Consider the following 17,318-nt stretch of genomic DNA (forward strand, 5'->3'; position numbering starts at 1 on the left):
GTATTTTAGAGTCTGCATGCAACAGTGCACCAGGCTCAGGTCCAAGCTCCCCCAACAACAGCTCTAGTAACATCCCAAATGAGAATGGGATCAGCAGCCCAGGAGAGGTAATCAACATTGCTGCCCATGTGTGCATTTCTCTGCGTTTGTTTGTATGAAGCTGACAGGTGACCCAGAGGTCTCCAGGAGGAAATTAACAATGTGTGTATCTTTTATGAGGGTTTAAACTTTGTGAGAGAGTTTTCGTGTGTGTGTGAAATTAGGGAAAAGCAATACTCTGTGTTGTATTAACACTCCACCTATTTTGTGATTAAACTGAATAAGTATTTATTGTGATGTTGTGAGGTTATGTGTGTTCAGGCCTCCCTACTTCAGAGGTTGGCTACAAGGGAAGGTTCAGTTAGCCAGCTCTCTCTATACACCTCCCCTTCTCTGCCAAACATCACCTTGGGACTGCCAGCCACAGGACCCACTAACACTGTGAGTACTCTCAACACACAATATTAAACAATTATACAGTGTAACCTTTCTCTGCCTAACATGCACACAAAATGTAATGTGTATTTATAACTGTACTGTAAGACGTAAATTCACTGAGAACATTCACTGAATGATTAGTTCTACTGAGAATAATGTTAGGTGTCCTGAAAACCAACTGAGTTGCACAGTTCTAAACTGAATTTCATCTTAGTATTGATTTTTGTTTGTCTGTCCCTCTGATTCTCTTACTCCATCACTCTCTCTCTGCCTCATTTAACCCTTCTGTTCTCTGTGTCTGCCTGCTTCTGTACTTGCCCCTCCTTGTATCTCAATCTCTCTCTGTAGGTGGCATCGGGACACCAAGATGGTGAGAGTCATCTGCCTGTGTTACAGCAGGGCATTCCTATGACCCCACCTTTTCTGCCCACTGCCCACCTGCCCTCCTACTTGGCATCTTCAGCACATGAGAGGGAGGGGGCTGGAGGGGGCACGGTTGGTCACAACCCCCTTCTTCAACACATGGCACTACTGGAGCAGGGCCACAATCCAATGGGTCAGTGTTCAGATCAACTTTTATTTTCCTCCCTTCTCAGCAGTCAGTAGCTGTGTCTGATGTTTTTATCCATCTAGTGATTATTTTTACCAACTGACATTGGGCAAGAGGCAGGGAACAACCTGGTGAGTTCGTCAGTCTATCACAAGGATGACACATAGAGAAAGAAATACACTGAGTCTCACATTCACGCCTACTGGAAATTTAGACTCACTAATTAGCCAGACCTGCAAAAAATAATCCTAAGGTGAATGTGGGAGGAATAGGGCTACCTGCAGAAAAACCATGCAAGCACAGTGAGAATGTACAAACATGCAAACCATTTTGAAATGTTCAATGAAATTATATGTGTTATTATATTTTATGTGACTATAGACCTGCAATTTAAGTTGGTGACTTGAAAACCAAGGGTTATTTTCTTCTGCAGGTTTTTAAAGTGAATGTGTCATTATGTAAATATGTAATTAGTAGTGGGTATGTTTAAGCATTAACCATTCTATCTTTACCACAGTTGGTTTGGGTGGCCTTCCTCTACCGTCCCCCTCTGTCTCCAAGTTTGCGCGGGGCCACCGTCCACTGGGCAGGACACAGTCGGCCCCTCTACCCCAGCAGCAGTGTGGACAGGCCCAGGCCCTGCAGCAACTGGTGGTCCAACAGCAGCACCAGCAGTTCCTGGAGAAGCACAAGCAACTATTCCAACAGCAGCAACAACAGCACATCATCAACAAGGTAGCTCAGTGTGTGTGTGTGTGTGCGTGCGTGCGTGTGTGTGTGTGTGTGTGTGTGTGTGTGTGTGCGCGCGCGCGTGCGCATGTGGTAGTACTGTACGTGCATGTGTGAATGCATCCAGAATGGTATCAGAAGCTAAGTTCAAATGGTAGTTACAGTGTAGCCAGCTCTACAGTATATACTGTGTGTCATGTGTGTTTCAGTTTGTATGTGTGTATGTGGGTTGCAGCAGTGTTTTCATCTATGTGATGCTCATTTGGTTAATGTCTATGAATCCTAGCTTAGCTGTAAGACCGGGATGAATTAGTCTGTAATCAGCAAGTCTTCCAGTGAGTCTTTCTTGTCTGTGTTCATGTATCCCTACTTCTTGTCACCCTGGCAACTGTGCTCTAGAGGAAGTTGTTACCATATATGGTCACATAGGAAATATGACTCACTGTATTGTGTGTTTGTGTGTTTGCATGCATGCGTGCATACAAGCATATGTGTGCATCTGAGCAAGGTGTTGAAGGGAGTTGCACTGGTATAAGGTCACTCCAGAGAGGGTTATGGTTGTTTGTGTTTGGAGCATTATTCTGTTTGTGTGCGTGTGTGCATGTGTGGGCGGGTGGGTGTTTGCTGAAGTTCCTGTAGGATTGAGCTCCATTATGCCTTGGTTGTTTGGCTGTTGGCTACTCCCTCTGCTTCCACACTCTAGGCTGTTATGAGTCCAGCTAATTAAGTCGAGCTCAGGTGTAAAACCAGGTTATTTTCATTTAACGTAATGTAATGTGTTAATATTCTTTTCCAGGCAGCTTATAATGAGGATGTGACTAATGAGTTTGCGTGGGACATTTAAACTGTAATAATTTTAAAACCATTTAAAGTCCACGCAATTTCTAAGATAGAACCACTGACTGTGCAGGCAGTGCAAAACACAAATCTGTAGTACCTGTTGCAGAGATGTAATTCGACCTTACAACCTTTGTTTGAGTGTGCCCATATTATTAAAGATGAATTTTTCAGTTAAAAAAACAAGAAAGTCTTACACAATCTCTCTGAGTACTGAGCATGACAATGAACACAAGCCCAGTATTACATGAGTAAAAGATGTATTTACACTTATTGTAACACAGAGAAATACTTCAAACAATTATTGCTATAATAAAATTCAGTCAAATCAAAGGTTTACAATGTCTGGAAATGCAAACCACATGTGTAAAACCTTATTGTCAGCAGAATTACTACCACCTTAAGCTCCTTAAATCTGTCTTTAAAGCACTCTATTTTCCAAGTTTCTGTTGGGATCACTGACAGTCTTCATTACTGTAAATTTATTTTTAAATATTTGGGGTGGCCTGGTGGTTCAGTGGTTGGCCCACTTGCCTCCCTAGAATCAGGTAGTGGGTTTGAACTTTCCAGCCACCTGAGGTCTATGTGTATAGAGTTTGCATACTCTGTGTTGGTGTGGTTTCCTGCAGGCTCTCCAGTGGCATTTTATTTTCGAGATCTACCCATACCTAAATGCAGCTTTAACTGCTCTTTTTATGTACAGTGTTAAAGTATAGTGGTTGTATCTTAGGGCTGTGCAATTAATCCAATTTTGAATTCGATTTCAGGTCTCAACAATCACAAAAACTATGTAATCAAGACAAAATGATTTTTCTGTTTTTCCAGTTACTTTGACCTGCCTTCTTAATGACGCGCATGCGCACTTTCGCCCCTCCGGAAGCCCAAACTCTGTCAGCCTATGCTGTCGGAGAAACAAGTCACGTATGTGGTATCTGGAGGCACCGTTTGGTAACACCACAAATGTTTTTAACCATCTAAAATTTAAACACAGACATATGACCAACTAATAAAAAAGAAAGAACAACGAACAACCCCCACAACGTCCTTCACTATACAGTCATCAATTAGTTTGTTAAGGCACATACGTGACCAAGCTTATTTTTGTCTAATTTATTTATTATTTCACCTGATATTTGTATTATTATTATTATTTATTTGCCTTTATTTTTATGCTATTTATACATTTGAATATATTTTATATTATTTGTTTTAAGGAGAATTTATTTTTTTGTTCAATATATGCAACATATTTCCAAAGTCAATGAGTAATCGGGTAAAATAATTGTGATTTCAATAATGACCAAAATACTCGTGATTAGGATTTTTTCCTTAATCGAGCCCGATTGTATCTACAATGGTCCCATTCTTACAGAATTTAACTTAAATAGATTCCATGTCCCCAGCAACATAGCACAAAGGAAAATGTCAAATTATCCCCACGAACCACTACTGCTTCATAATAAAGTCAAGTTTAATGGGATTATTATCAATAAGGATCATCATGGCTGGCATAAAATAAGATTTTTACCATATGTGCATGTTGCACACTATCCTTACAAATGTTGCATTTGCATGTTACGGTATGTTTAGTTGCATATATTTACCCTATTTATCATTGGGGACCCACCACTTTGTGAAACATGAATCAGTGGCCTTCCTTTCTTTCCTTGTTCCGACTTTTTAGTCATGTCAGCAATGAATTGGGCCACTTCCTGCAAACTGCATTTTGGCTTTAACAAGTAGATACGTTGGCAGCTACAAAGGGAATGAAGCAGTCTTTAAACCTGCTGCCTACTATTAATTACCCGACACAGCCAAGGCAACACTGTGGTAAACTCACTTACCTACCGTAATGTTTTTGTGAAAGTTTGTCTGTGTGTGTCTGTGTGTGTCTGTGTGTGTGCATGTGTGAGAGAGACAGATAGTGAGATAGAGTCAACATAGTGTCATGTGTTTGTGTATACAAGCACATTCCACCTCCTGTTCTCTCTATCCTCCAAACTATTCAACAGATTTAGCTAGTGCCTGTGCCCCTTAAGGTTCGCATTTAAGTATATCGGTGTTAAGGTAATAGAAAGAGAGAACAAGAGCAAAACAAAAGAGAAAGGAAGAACAAGAATCAGTGCAGCAGGAGTGGATGAGTGTTTTGAGTTTGTTTGGAGAAGAGGGACTAGGATGAGGCAAGAGCTTGCTCTCTGACGTCAATGGACTGTTCCCTGAGCAATATGCCAGCCAAGTGTGTGCGTGCGTATGTGTGTGCGTGTTTCTTGCACAATCAGTGGTCTGCTCCAATCCTGACCTGCACATGAAGGTTGAGGTCTTTGGCGACAGAAACAGGGACAGCTGCCACAGCATGATTCCTACAATAATCACCCTTCTCCAATTCTTCCTTTCTTTCTCCCTCATGTCCTCAGTTTTTCTTCCCTTTTACAGACATTGACCTTAGCAATATGAATTACAGGTAGTCAGAGATTCAGAAGCAAGAGGCAGACACAGCTTTATGGTAATGCAGCATAGGCTTTATTACATTTGCTTTTAGGTGACTTTGTAATTTTAAAAACTTTTATTGTTTTAAAACAAATAAGTAACCAAACCAGAGTCCAGGGTAGAAGATCAGTTAATCACTATGTGTACAAAGAGTGCCTGGCTCTTACATTATTGTACACAAACCAGTCAACCAGGTATTTTTGGAATGAAAAACATCTTCAGCGGTCCAGCACTTGTTAAAGTTGTCTAAGATCATACATGGCTGTTCCTGATGTTCTCTTAGTCAGGAAGGTGAGTCTTCCCCTCCCTTCCCCTTGGTTATTTGTTGTCGCTTGATATCACTCACAGATCCTGTACCAAAACCAGTTAATTTGACATTCTTCTTCAAGTCTTTCCTGATTTTATTTAAAACAAGACCCAATGGAAATCAGAAACGTAATCGGAAAAATTTTCTTATGCAAGCTTCACTTTTTGTTCTTTAGATAATGTCCAAAACCAGCGATCAGGTTCCACCTGCAGGCTCCAGCACCTCAGGGCCACCCAGGCAGCACCAGAGTCACCCAGAGGAGACGGAAGAGGAACTCAGGGAGCACCAGGCGCTTTCGTCCTCATCCTCCTCTTCTACCTCCACCCAGGAGACAGGGCCGCTATGGGGACTGGCCATTAAACAGGAGCCACCAGACCAGGAACAAGAAGAGAGGGAGCATAGAGAGAGGCAGGCTGAACAGGACTTTCTGTTCAGACAGGTAAGGATGAGGGATGGAGAGCAAGTGGAGGGCAGGTGCAGGCTGGGAGTAAAAGAAGACACAGGTTAGCAAGATGTGGAAAAATAACAGAAGATAGATTGAGGAAGAGAAAAATGGTCAACTGCAGGTCCTACAAGTTCAATCTCCGGTTCAGAAATTTGATGAAATGGATCTATCTGCAAATTTCATACTTGCATAGCAAAGGTGGAATCAAATTCCTTCTGTTGCATTATCTCAATGTATGAGGTGAGAATAGGTTCAGGATCAGCAACACTGAAAACTAGGATTTGAATGTTTGAAAATACATTTTGAATGTGAAAATTTTGGTTTCAAAACTGAAAGCTATTATTCAAACCTTTGAAAATAAAATTTGAATATCTGAAAAAAATGCTTCATTCTTTTCAGTGTTACAAATCAGCTCTTCAAGTTTTAAAACTTGCTTTGCAAACATTCAACTCTGTCCTTTTAAACATTCAGCTCACTTTTTTCAGAGTTTCAGATCTGGTCATTCTGACCCTGTCTTAGCAGGCAAAAATGATCTGAAACTTCAAAACTTCTGTTCTTTCAGTGTTTCAATGCGTTTTTTTTTTTTACAGTGTCAGATCACATTTCTGACACTGTTTTCACGGGGGACAGATCTGAAACTTTGCAGAAGACCAGGGTGGGAGCTCACGTATGCTGAGCCAATCATATAGCTTCTAAGCATTATTTTCAAAGGTTTGAATAATAGCTTTCAGTTTTGAAACCAAAATTTTCACATTCAAAATGTATTTTCAAATATTCAAATCCTAGTTTTCAGTGTTGCTGATCCTGAACCTATTCTCACCTCTTAATCATGCCCATGCATTCAAGTACAAACTAGCTATAACAAAACACTGGAGGACCTTTTATTTACCGAATCTACATTTTGTGATTTATTTATTTATTTATTTTTTAATAGCAAATTGATGAAAATAACCTGATAGCAGTGACAGATGGCATAAGACGTGACTGACTGAAACATTACTCCCTACATTCCTCCTGCCTTTTTTCCTGGTCTACTGTCCAGCCCACTTTCTGGCATAGTTTAAGCTATGTTTGCACTTTTTCCAAATCATGCAAAGTGCACTTACTACATTCATACACCACATGTCTTATTAATGCATAATATTTGTTTTATGAACAGTTTAGAGCATGCATACCTCCTCCACAGTCCACCTTAGACACTATGACTCCATATGGATGTTCATATGCAAGCTTTCAAAATACCTAGAGCAAACCCACACAAAAACACTGGATTTTACACAGTCTACAGTTTTGTATGAGTTATCCATTGATGCATAGAATATGTGTTCTCTGTGTATAAATGGCTATCAATGTGTCTTTGGCCATACAAACACACACCAATGCACAGTCAGGACACCATGTCCTCATCTGTCTAGCCCATCCCTGCTGTCCGCTCAGCCAAATTCAATTAGGCACTCCTCTCACTGTTGCCATGGCACCCACAGTGTAAGCAGACACGCCCACCACAACATAATAAAAGGATATTGTAGCTTAGTGAGCATATTTACAGCACCCAAATATTTAACTCTATTACAGTACATACAGATACCTCCTTAGCATTTACATCCGGCAGAGTGAGACAAAATTAATTGGTGCATGTTCCAAAACATGCACTCTACGTATTCACTCTACTTGCATTTTCATGGGTCATAAGTGTCTACAATGCTTTCTTTATAATCACATGAGGAGAATAATCATTATGTCAAGTTGAGAATAAAGTGGTTTTAGATTAATAGTATCCAGTATCCTTGTCTCAAAGTAGATATAATAAGTAGATATAAGTCTTTCACCCAAAGCATATAGTAAGGGTTAATAACCAATCTTCCCATTCAAAAAATGACAGGTTTTCTCATAATACTACTATTTTCAGAATTATTTGATGTTGTCATATGAACCCCACACAGCAAGTTCGGTTCTTCAACTCCATAATAGAACAAAAAAACTAGTATCCTCCTGTGTTATAATATCATATAGCTCTATTGAGTATATTGTGTAGTATGGCAATCTTAAAATCTGCAAATATCCAGTGCCATCTTCTGGCAAGAGAAAGATACTGCAATCCAAATGTGACACTGTACATGTCAGTGTGTGTGTTTGTGTGTGAAAGCAGCAGGCTCTGCTGTTAGAGCAGCAGCGGATCCACCAGTTGAGGAACTACCAAGCCTCCTTGGAAGCAGCTGGGCTATCAGTGAGCTTTGCTGGACACCGCCCCCTCTCCAGGGCTCAGTCATCTCCAGCCTCTGCCTCATTCCCCATAGTGGTGCAGGAGCCACCTGCCAAGCCTCAGTTCACTACAGGTGGGTTGAAATTAATTATGATGGGAGTTTTATCTAGACAGTGCAGTTCAATTTATTATGGTGCTTTTCATTTGTATGTACATTTGTATGTACATTACAGAAATCCATCAAGTAAAGCGGATAACAGTAATCTAGAAACCCAGCTGCAAAGTCCTGCAGGTTGGAGGAAATCTGTTCCTGTATATAGACAGTTGATGAGCCAACATACAGTGGCTGTGTATATGCACAAGGCTGTTGCTAGGTAATTTACGCCTCCTGACAATATAAACAACTACAGCTGTAATTGTACAGTAATTATTGTACCGAATCGTATCACTTCATCTCACTGGACCCTCTTCACATGACCTGTATATAATAAGGCAGATGCAAGGACATAATAACGCCATAATTTCTTACATTTGGTTTATAGGAATCTTGCAGCTGTTGCTGCCCTTTTTGTAAAAGATACATACGGTATTATCCAGACTATAAGTCGATCAGAGTATAAGTCGCTTTTAGCAAAAACAGCTTTGTTGAAGAGAAAAAAACATATATAAGTCACATTTCTAATTATACTAATTCTAGTCTAAAGCCTATGAAGAACGTAGGCCAGGCATAACACCAAGCAGAAGTGTATTACAAAATTCATTCATCCATATCAAGTAACGTTAAACAGCTGCACCAACATCAGGGTGGGAGGAGATGAAACAGCGTCTCCTCCTCCTCAGGTTGTCCAAATCACGACATTCACTCCAAACTTTGTTTCAGCTGCAGACTTTATTACCTGCACTTTGAAGTCTGCAGTATACGTTCTTTTGGGCAGGTGTAGTTTAGTGTGAATGCAAATATCTTTGCTTTTTCAGGGGTATATTATTTTAATTTGAGTCAACAGTGCCATGTAACACTAGTGAATACTCGACAAAATGACTGGAAATATACATATATAAGTCACCTTGCTGTATAAGTCACAGGACAAGCCAGAAGAATAAAAAAAAGTGTGACTTATAGCCCAGAAAATACAGTAATCACATCTCTTTGACTTTGTGCATATTTGATTGCAATGACTTATGTGTGTTTGGCAGGTCTGGTATATGACTCTCTGATGCAGAAGCACCAGTGTATGTGTGGTAACAGCATGAGTCATCCAGAGCACGCTGGCCGCATCCAGAGTATCTGGTCCCGACTACAGGAAACAGGACTCAGGGCACACTGTGAGGTAAGGCCAGAGTTGCACCTAAACCCAGAGATACAGTTTCATCACTTGATGAGCACATATGTATTGTTAATGGTTTATGGTACAAATAAACAGGTGAATAGCCACAGCAAATAATGGATAATGCATTGTTAAAATTGTTGTTGCTCCGTGTGGTTTTATGTCTACAAAATATTATACTTCACAGTATGTATATATGGCATCTGTGCAGGAGGAGGACCTGATTTTTATTCAGATCAAAGTAACAAGCGACTGATAAATTACTTTAAAAAAAGCACAGTAGTAGACCCAAATATTTTTGTCCCAAGGTGTGTAAACTGTCCACCTCAGTTATGTGCAATAATCCCCTACCCTTGCATCAAAAGTAGGCTACATGTGATTCCCAGCATTTCTTTGTTTTCTTGAAAAAATACAGCATGCTTTCTATACCATGGTCATTATACAACCTGTGCAGTATCAGCAGCAGCAGAGAGAATTCAACTCTGATTTGCTCTGTATGCAGCATTGAACTTCAAATTATAATCTTTATTAGTCACTGAATGTATTTTTTGTGAACAATCAAAAAACAGAAAGCATAGTTATTGGGTGATAGATCATAAAAATAGCTATGTATACTTATTTACATTTTTATTATTGTCTCAGATCAATTTGAAGTTACAAGTGCAGATTGTTGTCATGACCAGAAGGGGGCAGTGTGCAGCCACTTTTTCTCTTTATTGTACCAATAAAAAACACACACTTGGAGGACATTAAAATACAAATCATCCAGAATTAGTGCCCCTCCCTCCCAAATTCTGACTTGCAGAAAAAATTAGGCTGCCCTGTATTTGCTTCAACCTGAGTACAGGACATGGTATCCTGAACTTCACACAGTGCTGCATGAAAAGGGGACTCCTCCTTCTTCAGAGTAAAAGTTTGAATAGTGAATATGAGACTCAATCAAAGGTTCAGTTTTTTTCTGACCTTTCCTTTGTTCTATTCTGTGCGTAGTGTATCCGTGGTAGGAAGGCCTCATTAGAGGAGTTACAGACGGTCCACTCTGAAGCCCATGTCTTGCTTTACGGAACTAACCCACTACGACAGAAACTGGACTGTAAGAGACATATTAACACACACACGCACATGCACACACACGCACATATGCGCAACACACACTGACTGACAATTATTCCAAATGTACACTGCTCCACCACAGTGAACTTCCCACTTAGTCTAATAAACCTGGACACTTTTAACACTGAAATCAATGTTATTAGTAATAACTAGGTTTTTTAGAGTACTTGACACACTTGAAGCCATCTCTCTTAGGACAGAGATGGTAACAGTGCAAAGCAGATAACACAGATAACACAATGTACTTACCAAGTTCACTGGTATATGTGTAATAGTAAGTAATTAGTGAATTTGTTCATGTGAGAATGCCATGAATCTGCAGTGTCTATTTAAAGGAGTCTGCTTTAATGCTTCAATGGTGTCATAACAAAAGGCCCAATCTAATAAAGAATTGGTGGTGTGACGATAAGGTGAGGACTCGCTGGAGCTGTTAAACTAAAAGTCACACAGGTGTAGACACTTAGGTCTGAGATTTGTACCTTATAGTGCAGGTGTAGTCAAGGATGCCTCGTTCTGTGTCTGTATGAGTGTGTGTGGTAAAACCTAAGGAGCAAACCCCAGTGGCCATCTTTGCTTTCATTCCAGTGGAAACATGAATTCCCCATGAACTATTACTGCTTACACTGGAGTATTCAGATACTCCTATGTGAGGTTCAACACAAAAGGATTTGCATACACTGGAAGTGGAGAAGAAGAAAGTCTAGATGCCAATTGTTATAAAACATTGAAGGTGGCAACTAGTAAGGGAGTGAAATATTTGTAAAGACTATAATAAATATCTGTGGAGACTTGCTTCTTAAAAATATATGACCAGGTTAGATAAGAAACGATGTGCATCTTTCTCTGAAGTAAAAAAAAATAATCCAAAAAGGTTTTCATGGTGTTTTAAAAGGAAATTGTAATTTACATTCGCAATGGGTCAAATTAATCAGAAAATCTTCTGTTTATTTTCTGATCTGTCAGAAATCTTAAGTTAATTTCAGTTTTTGTTGGCGAAACAGATCTCTTTCTGACTTAAAAGTCTTGATTTACCCTGGAGAGGGTGAGGGTCTGATTGGGAGGGCAATAAGATCCTTTTTTTCTTCACCTCAACCAATTAAAGTACGCCCCTGTATACTCTTGCTGTTAGGTTAAGTCAGAAAGTCAAATGCTCAGTTTCTGGGGTCATCCAACCATTTGTGCAAATCCACAGTGGTACCTCTTTGCCTTTTACTCTTTCTTTCTAAATTTCTGGATTTTGTAATGCTCATTTTCTCCCCTTCTGCCTCAGGTTCAGTGAGCCCCATGTTTGTGAGGTTACCATGTGGAGGCATAGGGGTAAGTTACCTTTTTTCAGCCCATACGTGTGTGCTTCTATCAGCAGATAAGTTCTTTTATAAATGTTCACTGTCTAATCAAGTATTGGTAATTTGTGTGTCTGATATTATTTGGAATTTACCAGTGTTAGTCATGCTGGTGTATTCAGTGGAAAATTGTTGTAATAGACTGCTGTACTGTTACAACATTGTGCTAATCTAATCAATACCTAATTGGCGGCTCTCCATCTGACTTCTTAATGAAACAAATCAGCATAGTTTCAGCATCATCAAATAGTAGTATAATAACTGTGTTTCCTTCGCCCACTCTCTCTCTCTCTCTCTCTGCCCCCTGCTTAAATAATGGTCCCATTTGTTCTTGTTCCACCGAGCAAACATGCACACACAGTCTTAACACACTCTCACGCACACACACAAACACCATCCCTCAAGGACCAGAGGCAGCAAAAGCTGTTGCTTGCCTTTCCGCTGTGTTCGTAATTATAACCAGATGTTTTCAGCATACGAGCTGTGTGTGTTTGTGTGTGTGTGTGCATTGGTATGGTGGGGGGTATGTTTTTGTTTGTGTGCATAGCAGTGTGTTTGGGGATGTTTGTGTGCTAAGGCAGTGATTTAGATGGTTGCTCCAAAGTTGGAAGTCCTGTCTTTTGAAATCGATATGTTGGAAAAGTTGCACACCTGTATGTCCACACGTGTGTATGTGCATACACACTTGTGTGTCTTTTTGTTGTCTTTTTCACAATGTTGAGGATTTCCAAAGGCCGCCCCGGCACCCACTCATATTCCTGCATATTCCTCCCTTATTCTTTCTACAACTCTTTTTTTATGTCCTCAAAACTGGCTCAAAGCTATCTTTCTTTAGCTCTTTCTTATTCACTTTCCCTCCTTCTCCCTTCCCTGGGGGGTTGCTGTTGCTGCTGTAGTGGGAACAAGAAAATCCAAGGCTCTGCGCTGCTCTGTTCTGCTCTTTATAATGGCAAATGGGAGTAAATTGTTGTCTTCCTGTCATACACACATATACTTAGAGAGGAAGGGGGCTGAAATTAGGCTGTCAGCCTGTGGAGAACCATCATTCCGTCATACCAGCACGTTCCCGCTCTTTTTTACCTCTGACACACACGCACGCATTGCTTCCCTTTCGCTTTTTCCTGACTAGCTTGTGTCCCACTCTTGGCTTGAGGCAGAAATAACATCAACATGGGAACTTATGCTTCAGAACTACATCTGTTTATGGTCATTAACCTGACTTGTGTATATGATTCAGTTTCCCATTCACTCATTCACTTGGCTCTTCATTTGCTCACTCACTCAATCACTGACTGGGCTACTACTGACTTCCACTTACTCTCTATTTCTGTCTGTTCACATTCAGTTCCATCAGCCGCTCTCTATTCCTCTTTATTCCCTCCTATTTCAACTTTAGTCTATGGTAAATACTCCACCATTTTATCTCATGACAGTCTTTCTTGGCACAACTTAAAAAGAGCCTTTTTTTCCTTCTTCCCTGTGGATGTTATTACGGAGTCCTCCAGCCTTGATCAGTCCCGTCACTGGAGACAAGTGGAAAGTGGACTGGCTGGTTGAAAAGCTGTCAAGTCACTTAACACACTGACTGGTTGAAGGACTGAGGGGCTGAATGGGTGGCGAGGGTTAATGTAGCACTTGGCCAGTTCACTGACTGAAAGGCCATAAGCGTGGATAAAGAGGACGGCTATTTGACAGAGCCAGTGACTAACGGTTAATGTTAACATATTCAAAATAGCGGAGGACCGGGTTTATATCAGAAAGCCTTGCTAAAGCTCTGGCGTCAGCCTGCTGTACACATGTGTACGGTTCAAACACATAGACACACAGACCTTCCCTTTCTTCTTTTCCTCTGGCAGCTTCTTCTTTCTCTGTTTATCATGTGCTCCATCTGCCTGTACTATCTGCCATGTTTTATGGACGGTGTGTATATTATCCTGTGCATGGTTCTGAGAACAATCAGTCACATAGACTATTGCGGTCCATTTGGCTTTTATGCATGTGTGTGTATGTGTGTGGATGTACTGCTGTGATTGGGGCTGAGGGCTGTCCGTGCCTCAGCATTAATCAGGCTTGACCACTGAATGGTTGCCCTTTGTCTGAACATACCCAAAGACACATGCAGAACCATATGAACGATCAATCCTGAGATTTTACTTTCACTCTAAATTAATACATTCAATAGAACTTATTCTTTTTAAAGCATTTTCCTCTTTTATATTCATCAAAATCTTAGGACTGGGAAAAGTCTTTGATTTTGTTTTCCAGAGTTCTGTGTCCTGTTACATTTTTGTTAAATTAGAAATCAACGTCTGCATTTCCAGATTTTCTTTCAAGATTTAAGTGCATGTTACTTAAATTAACCACCAAATTTAATGTATTTAATGTATGTGCTTTATGTATTTTTGCCAAAACATTAACAGGCTAATTTTGTAATAGATGGAACTTAAAACCTAAAACTGACATATATAGAATTACAATGAATGATATATATATGCACAAATTGTGAATTAAGAAAATGTTTTTGTTTTCATCTTAGTCAAATTCCAACATTCAGCTTCAAACCAAAGCTGCTCTTATGGTGTGCTAAACATAAATGTTGAGAAAGTCTGTTCTTGTCCATGCAGGTCTGAATGATTAAACTTCTAAGTATTTGAGACTGCCTTGTAGTTTTTCACTCGTTTTGCTAGTTAAATGATTTCAAATGTACCCTGGTTTAAGATTACTGTCACAGTGAAGCACAGTAACGCCCTCAAATTTTCCTTAACTCCTAAATAAATGGAAGAGATTACAAAGTTGCATTTTTTTTAATTTATAGCATATTTTAATATATATATATATATGTATGTTGGTATGTTATATATGTATGTTGGCAGGTGGACAGCGACACAATTTGGAATGAAATCCATTCGTCCAGTGCAGCGCGGCTGGCTGTCGGGTCTGTGGTGGAGCTGGTCTTCAAAGTAGCATCAGGAGAGCTGAAGGTTGGTTCTGATGCTCTGTTGTCATGTTGTCCAGGTTAGGGTTACACTAAGGTTGTGTCTGCCTTTATGTATGTGTGAGTGATTATGTAAATGTTTCTTCCAGAGAATGGCTAATAGATTAATAAAACCCTGTGCCCTGGACAATGAGAAGGATATTCCATCTAGCTGTACTGTACTAGCCATCCCCCAAACATCTAATGAAAGAAAAGCCTCCTTCCAGAACTGTCTATCCCAAAATCTCGTTAGCACCTCCCAGACACACATACCCATCCCCATCATGCCATGCTCTCCAGCCAGCTGTCCTGTGTCTGTGGTGACAGTTGTTTACTGTTTGAACCCAGCAGGGTGGCCCGCTGCGCAGGCACTGCAAACGCCAACAGTCTACACTGAGAGGCCTGCTTCATTAGTATTAGACCACAGCCACCTACAGAGCAGCCGTTGTACGTTGCATTAGCTTAGCACCAACATACCACAGACTAATGACATGAGACAGTAGCAATCCAAGCTAATGCCCTGATGGTTTTTTGCTGTATGTGCTAGTGCTCTAAACCTCTATTACATGTGGCCATAATTTTACTATGGTGTTTTTATGTAGCACATTGTGGGACTGGAAATAACACAGCTTAAAGTGAAAATCAAATGTATTGCAAACCACAGGGGAACAGACGCTGGCTGCACTAAAATAAATGAAAAGGGCCTGGCTCTAACTAGGGTTAAAGTTCACAGTCATTGACTTGCCCTCAGCTTAACCTGGTCTTAACACATACCGTACGTTCACATGTGTACATATGCTCACGCACACACATAGTCACACACACATGCCTACACACATACAGATGGCTCTTTTGAGGATCTTCCACTGCCAAATGACCAAATTCCACCTGCACCAACAACCCTCTGAACTCCACAGAACGCCATAAATCTATTCAAGGCACATACACAGTCACACATTTCTCTCTCCATCTGCTGTTTCTATTTCTCCCACCATGCCTATTTTAATCCATTGATATTTTTCCTCTGCAGAAATATATATAATCCTTTTCTCAAATACCTCCATCCATACTGTATTATGCAGTCTGCTTTAACTAGGTGTCCTCAAACCAGCTGAGACAGTTGTCTCTACAATTATCTCTTGACCAGCTGCTAATCCACAGCAGCTGACTCAACATCATTAGTCCAGCTTGCCTCGCTCTACATCAGCCCAAACATCTATCTAACGTCCCCATACAGGAGTTGGAGCCCTAAAAACACTTGGTGGGAGTCCTACAGGTCCCCGCCTTAACAAAGCCCCCCTTAACTGACCTGCTGAAGCGTGTGTGTGTGTGCGCGTGTGTGTGTGTGTGTGTGTTGGCATGTGCTTTTGAATTACTCTTGAAATGAACAAAAGCATCCTTGCATCCTTCCATTTTTGCAAATAATTATTGTGAGGAGATTATGTTGGGCAATAACTAACAAATTTTAATAGAGAATCCCATGGTATTGAGTCATTTTTGTTTTTAATTTACTATATGTATTTCTGATGTATCCCCATTTGTTGTGCCCCAATATTCACTCAAAATTTTAACAAATTTTATAAGGTTGCTGGAACAATGAGCTTCTTTTCTTGTATGTATTTCTGTGAGTTGAAGTGGATATGTGACAGTAAAGATTTCTCATCATTAAATGAAGATGTGCAGGTTTACAGTCAGATGCAACTAAAAAAACAAATGTAAATATATAATGCAATGTATGTGAAGGCTTTTTATTTTTCTTGACAGAATGGTTTTGCTGTAGTTCGGCCACCTGGACACCACGCCGAGGAGAGCACGCCTATGTAAGTAAAGATCAGATATGGCCTGTATCATAATGACTATATCAGAAATGTTTCCCTGCCTTCCCCTTTCCCTTTGATTCAGTACTCCTCAATACATATATTGTCGTCATATTTCCTCATTTCTCTCACTGACCTGTTACCTTGTTCTTTTGGATAGTTTGCATTCTGTGATAGTGTAATATTCTCTGTAAAGTAGAAATCAATATATTGTGCTCAGTTTGAAATATAAGCTTTGGCCATAACAATTTTGTTACTCCCTCTCTCTCTCTCTCTCTCTCTCTCTCTCTCTATCTCTCTATCTCTATCTCTCCATTCTCAGGGGGTTCTGTTATTTCAACTCAGTCGCCATTGCAGCCAAGCTCCTGCAGCAGAGACTCAATGTCAGTAAAATCCTTATTGTAGACTGGGTAAGTTTCACATGGTTATCATCCTAAGTGAGTAAGTGTTTGGATTTTAATGACTATAAGTATAAAATTGTTGTCACTATGGATTCTATTCTCTTCAATATTTTTGCAAACACTCAACATTTTGCCATGGCCTTGTTACTGTTATCACTTCACTGGTGGGGTTTGTTGTTAAGCTGACAGTTGAGCAGCTTATTTGTGTTGTGTGTTTTCAGCAGCTTTTCTATCTTAGAGGAGGGATGGCTCAAAAAAGATGTTCCTATCAGATCACTGGCTCAGCAACATTCACAACCCCATATACTAT

The 17,318-nt window shown here is 40.2% G+C and overlaps 1 protein-coding gene across 7 annotated transcripts in view; it reads left to right on the forward strand.

Annotated features, from left to right (window-relative positions):
* The window catches only part of LOC113123256 (histone deacetylase 4-like), a 112,348-nt gene that overhangs the window by 73,350 nt on the left and 21,680 nt on the right, over window positions 1–17,318 (forward strand). For all 7 annotated transcript variants that reach the window (XR_003294944.1, XM_026295098.1, XM_026295103.1 and 4 more), the window contains 12 exons: window positions 10–107; window positions 361–480; window positions 826–1,033; window positions 1,545–1,762; window positions 5,563–5,826; window positions 7,982–8,168; window positions 9,230–9,363; window positions 10,351–10,453; window positions 11,744–11,790; window positions 14,690–14,797; window positions 16,555–16,610; window positions 16,930–17,017. Coding sequence is in view for 6 of the 7 variants with exons in the window: in XM_026295098.1 (XP_026150883.1) it covers window positions 10–107; window positions 361–480; window positions 826–1,033; window positions 1,545–1,762; window positions 5,563–5,826; window positions 7,982–8,168; window positions 9,230–9,363; window positions 10,351–10,453; window positions 11,744–11,790; window positions 14,690–14,797; window positions 16,555–16,610; window positions 16,930–17,017 (1,631 nt within the window). In the remaining variant the exon portion in view is untranslated. The remainder of the gene's footprint in view (window positions 1–9; window positions 108–360; window positions 481–825; window positions 1,034–1,544; window positions 1,763–5,562; window positions 5,827–7,981; window positions 8,169–9,229; window positions 9,364–10,350; window positions 10,454–11,743; window positions 11,791–14,689; window positions 14,798–16,554; window positions 16,611–16,929; window positions 17,018–17,318) is intronic.

The sequence above is a fragment of the Mastacembelus armatus genome, chromosome 21 (assembly GCF_900324485.2).
Source record: "Mastacembelus armatus chromosome 21, fMasArm1.2, whole genome shotgun sequence".
NCBI lineage: Eukaryota > Metazoa > Chordata > Actinopteri > Synbranchiformes > Mastacembelidae > Mastacembelus > Mastacembelus armatus.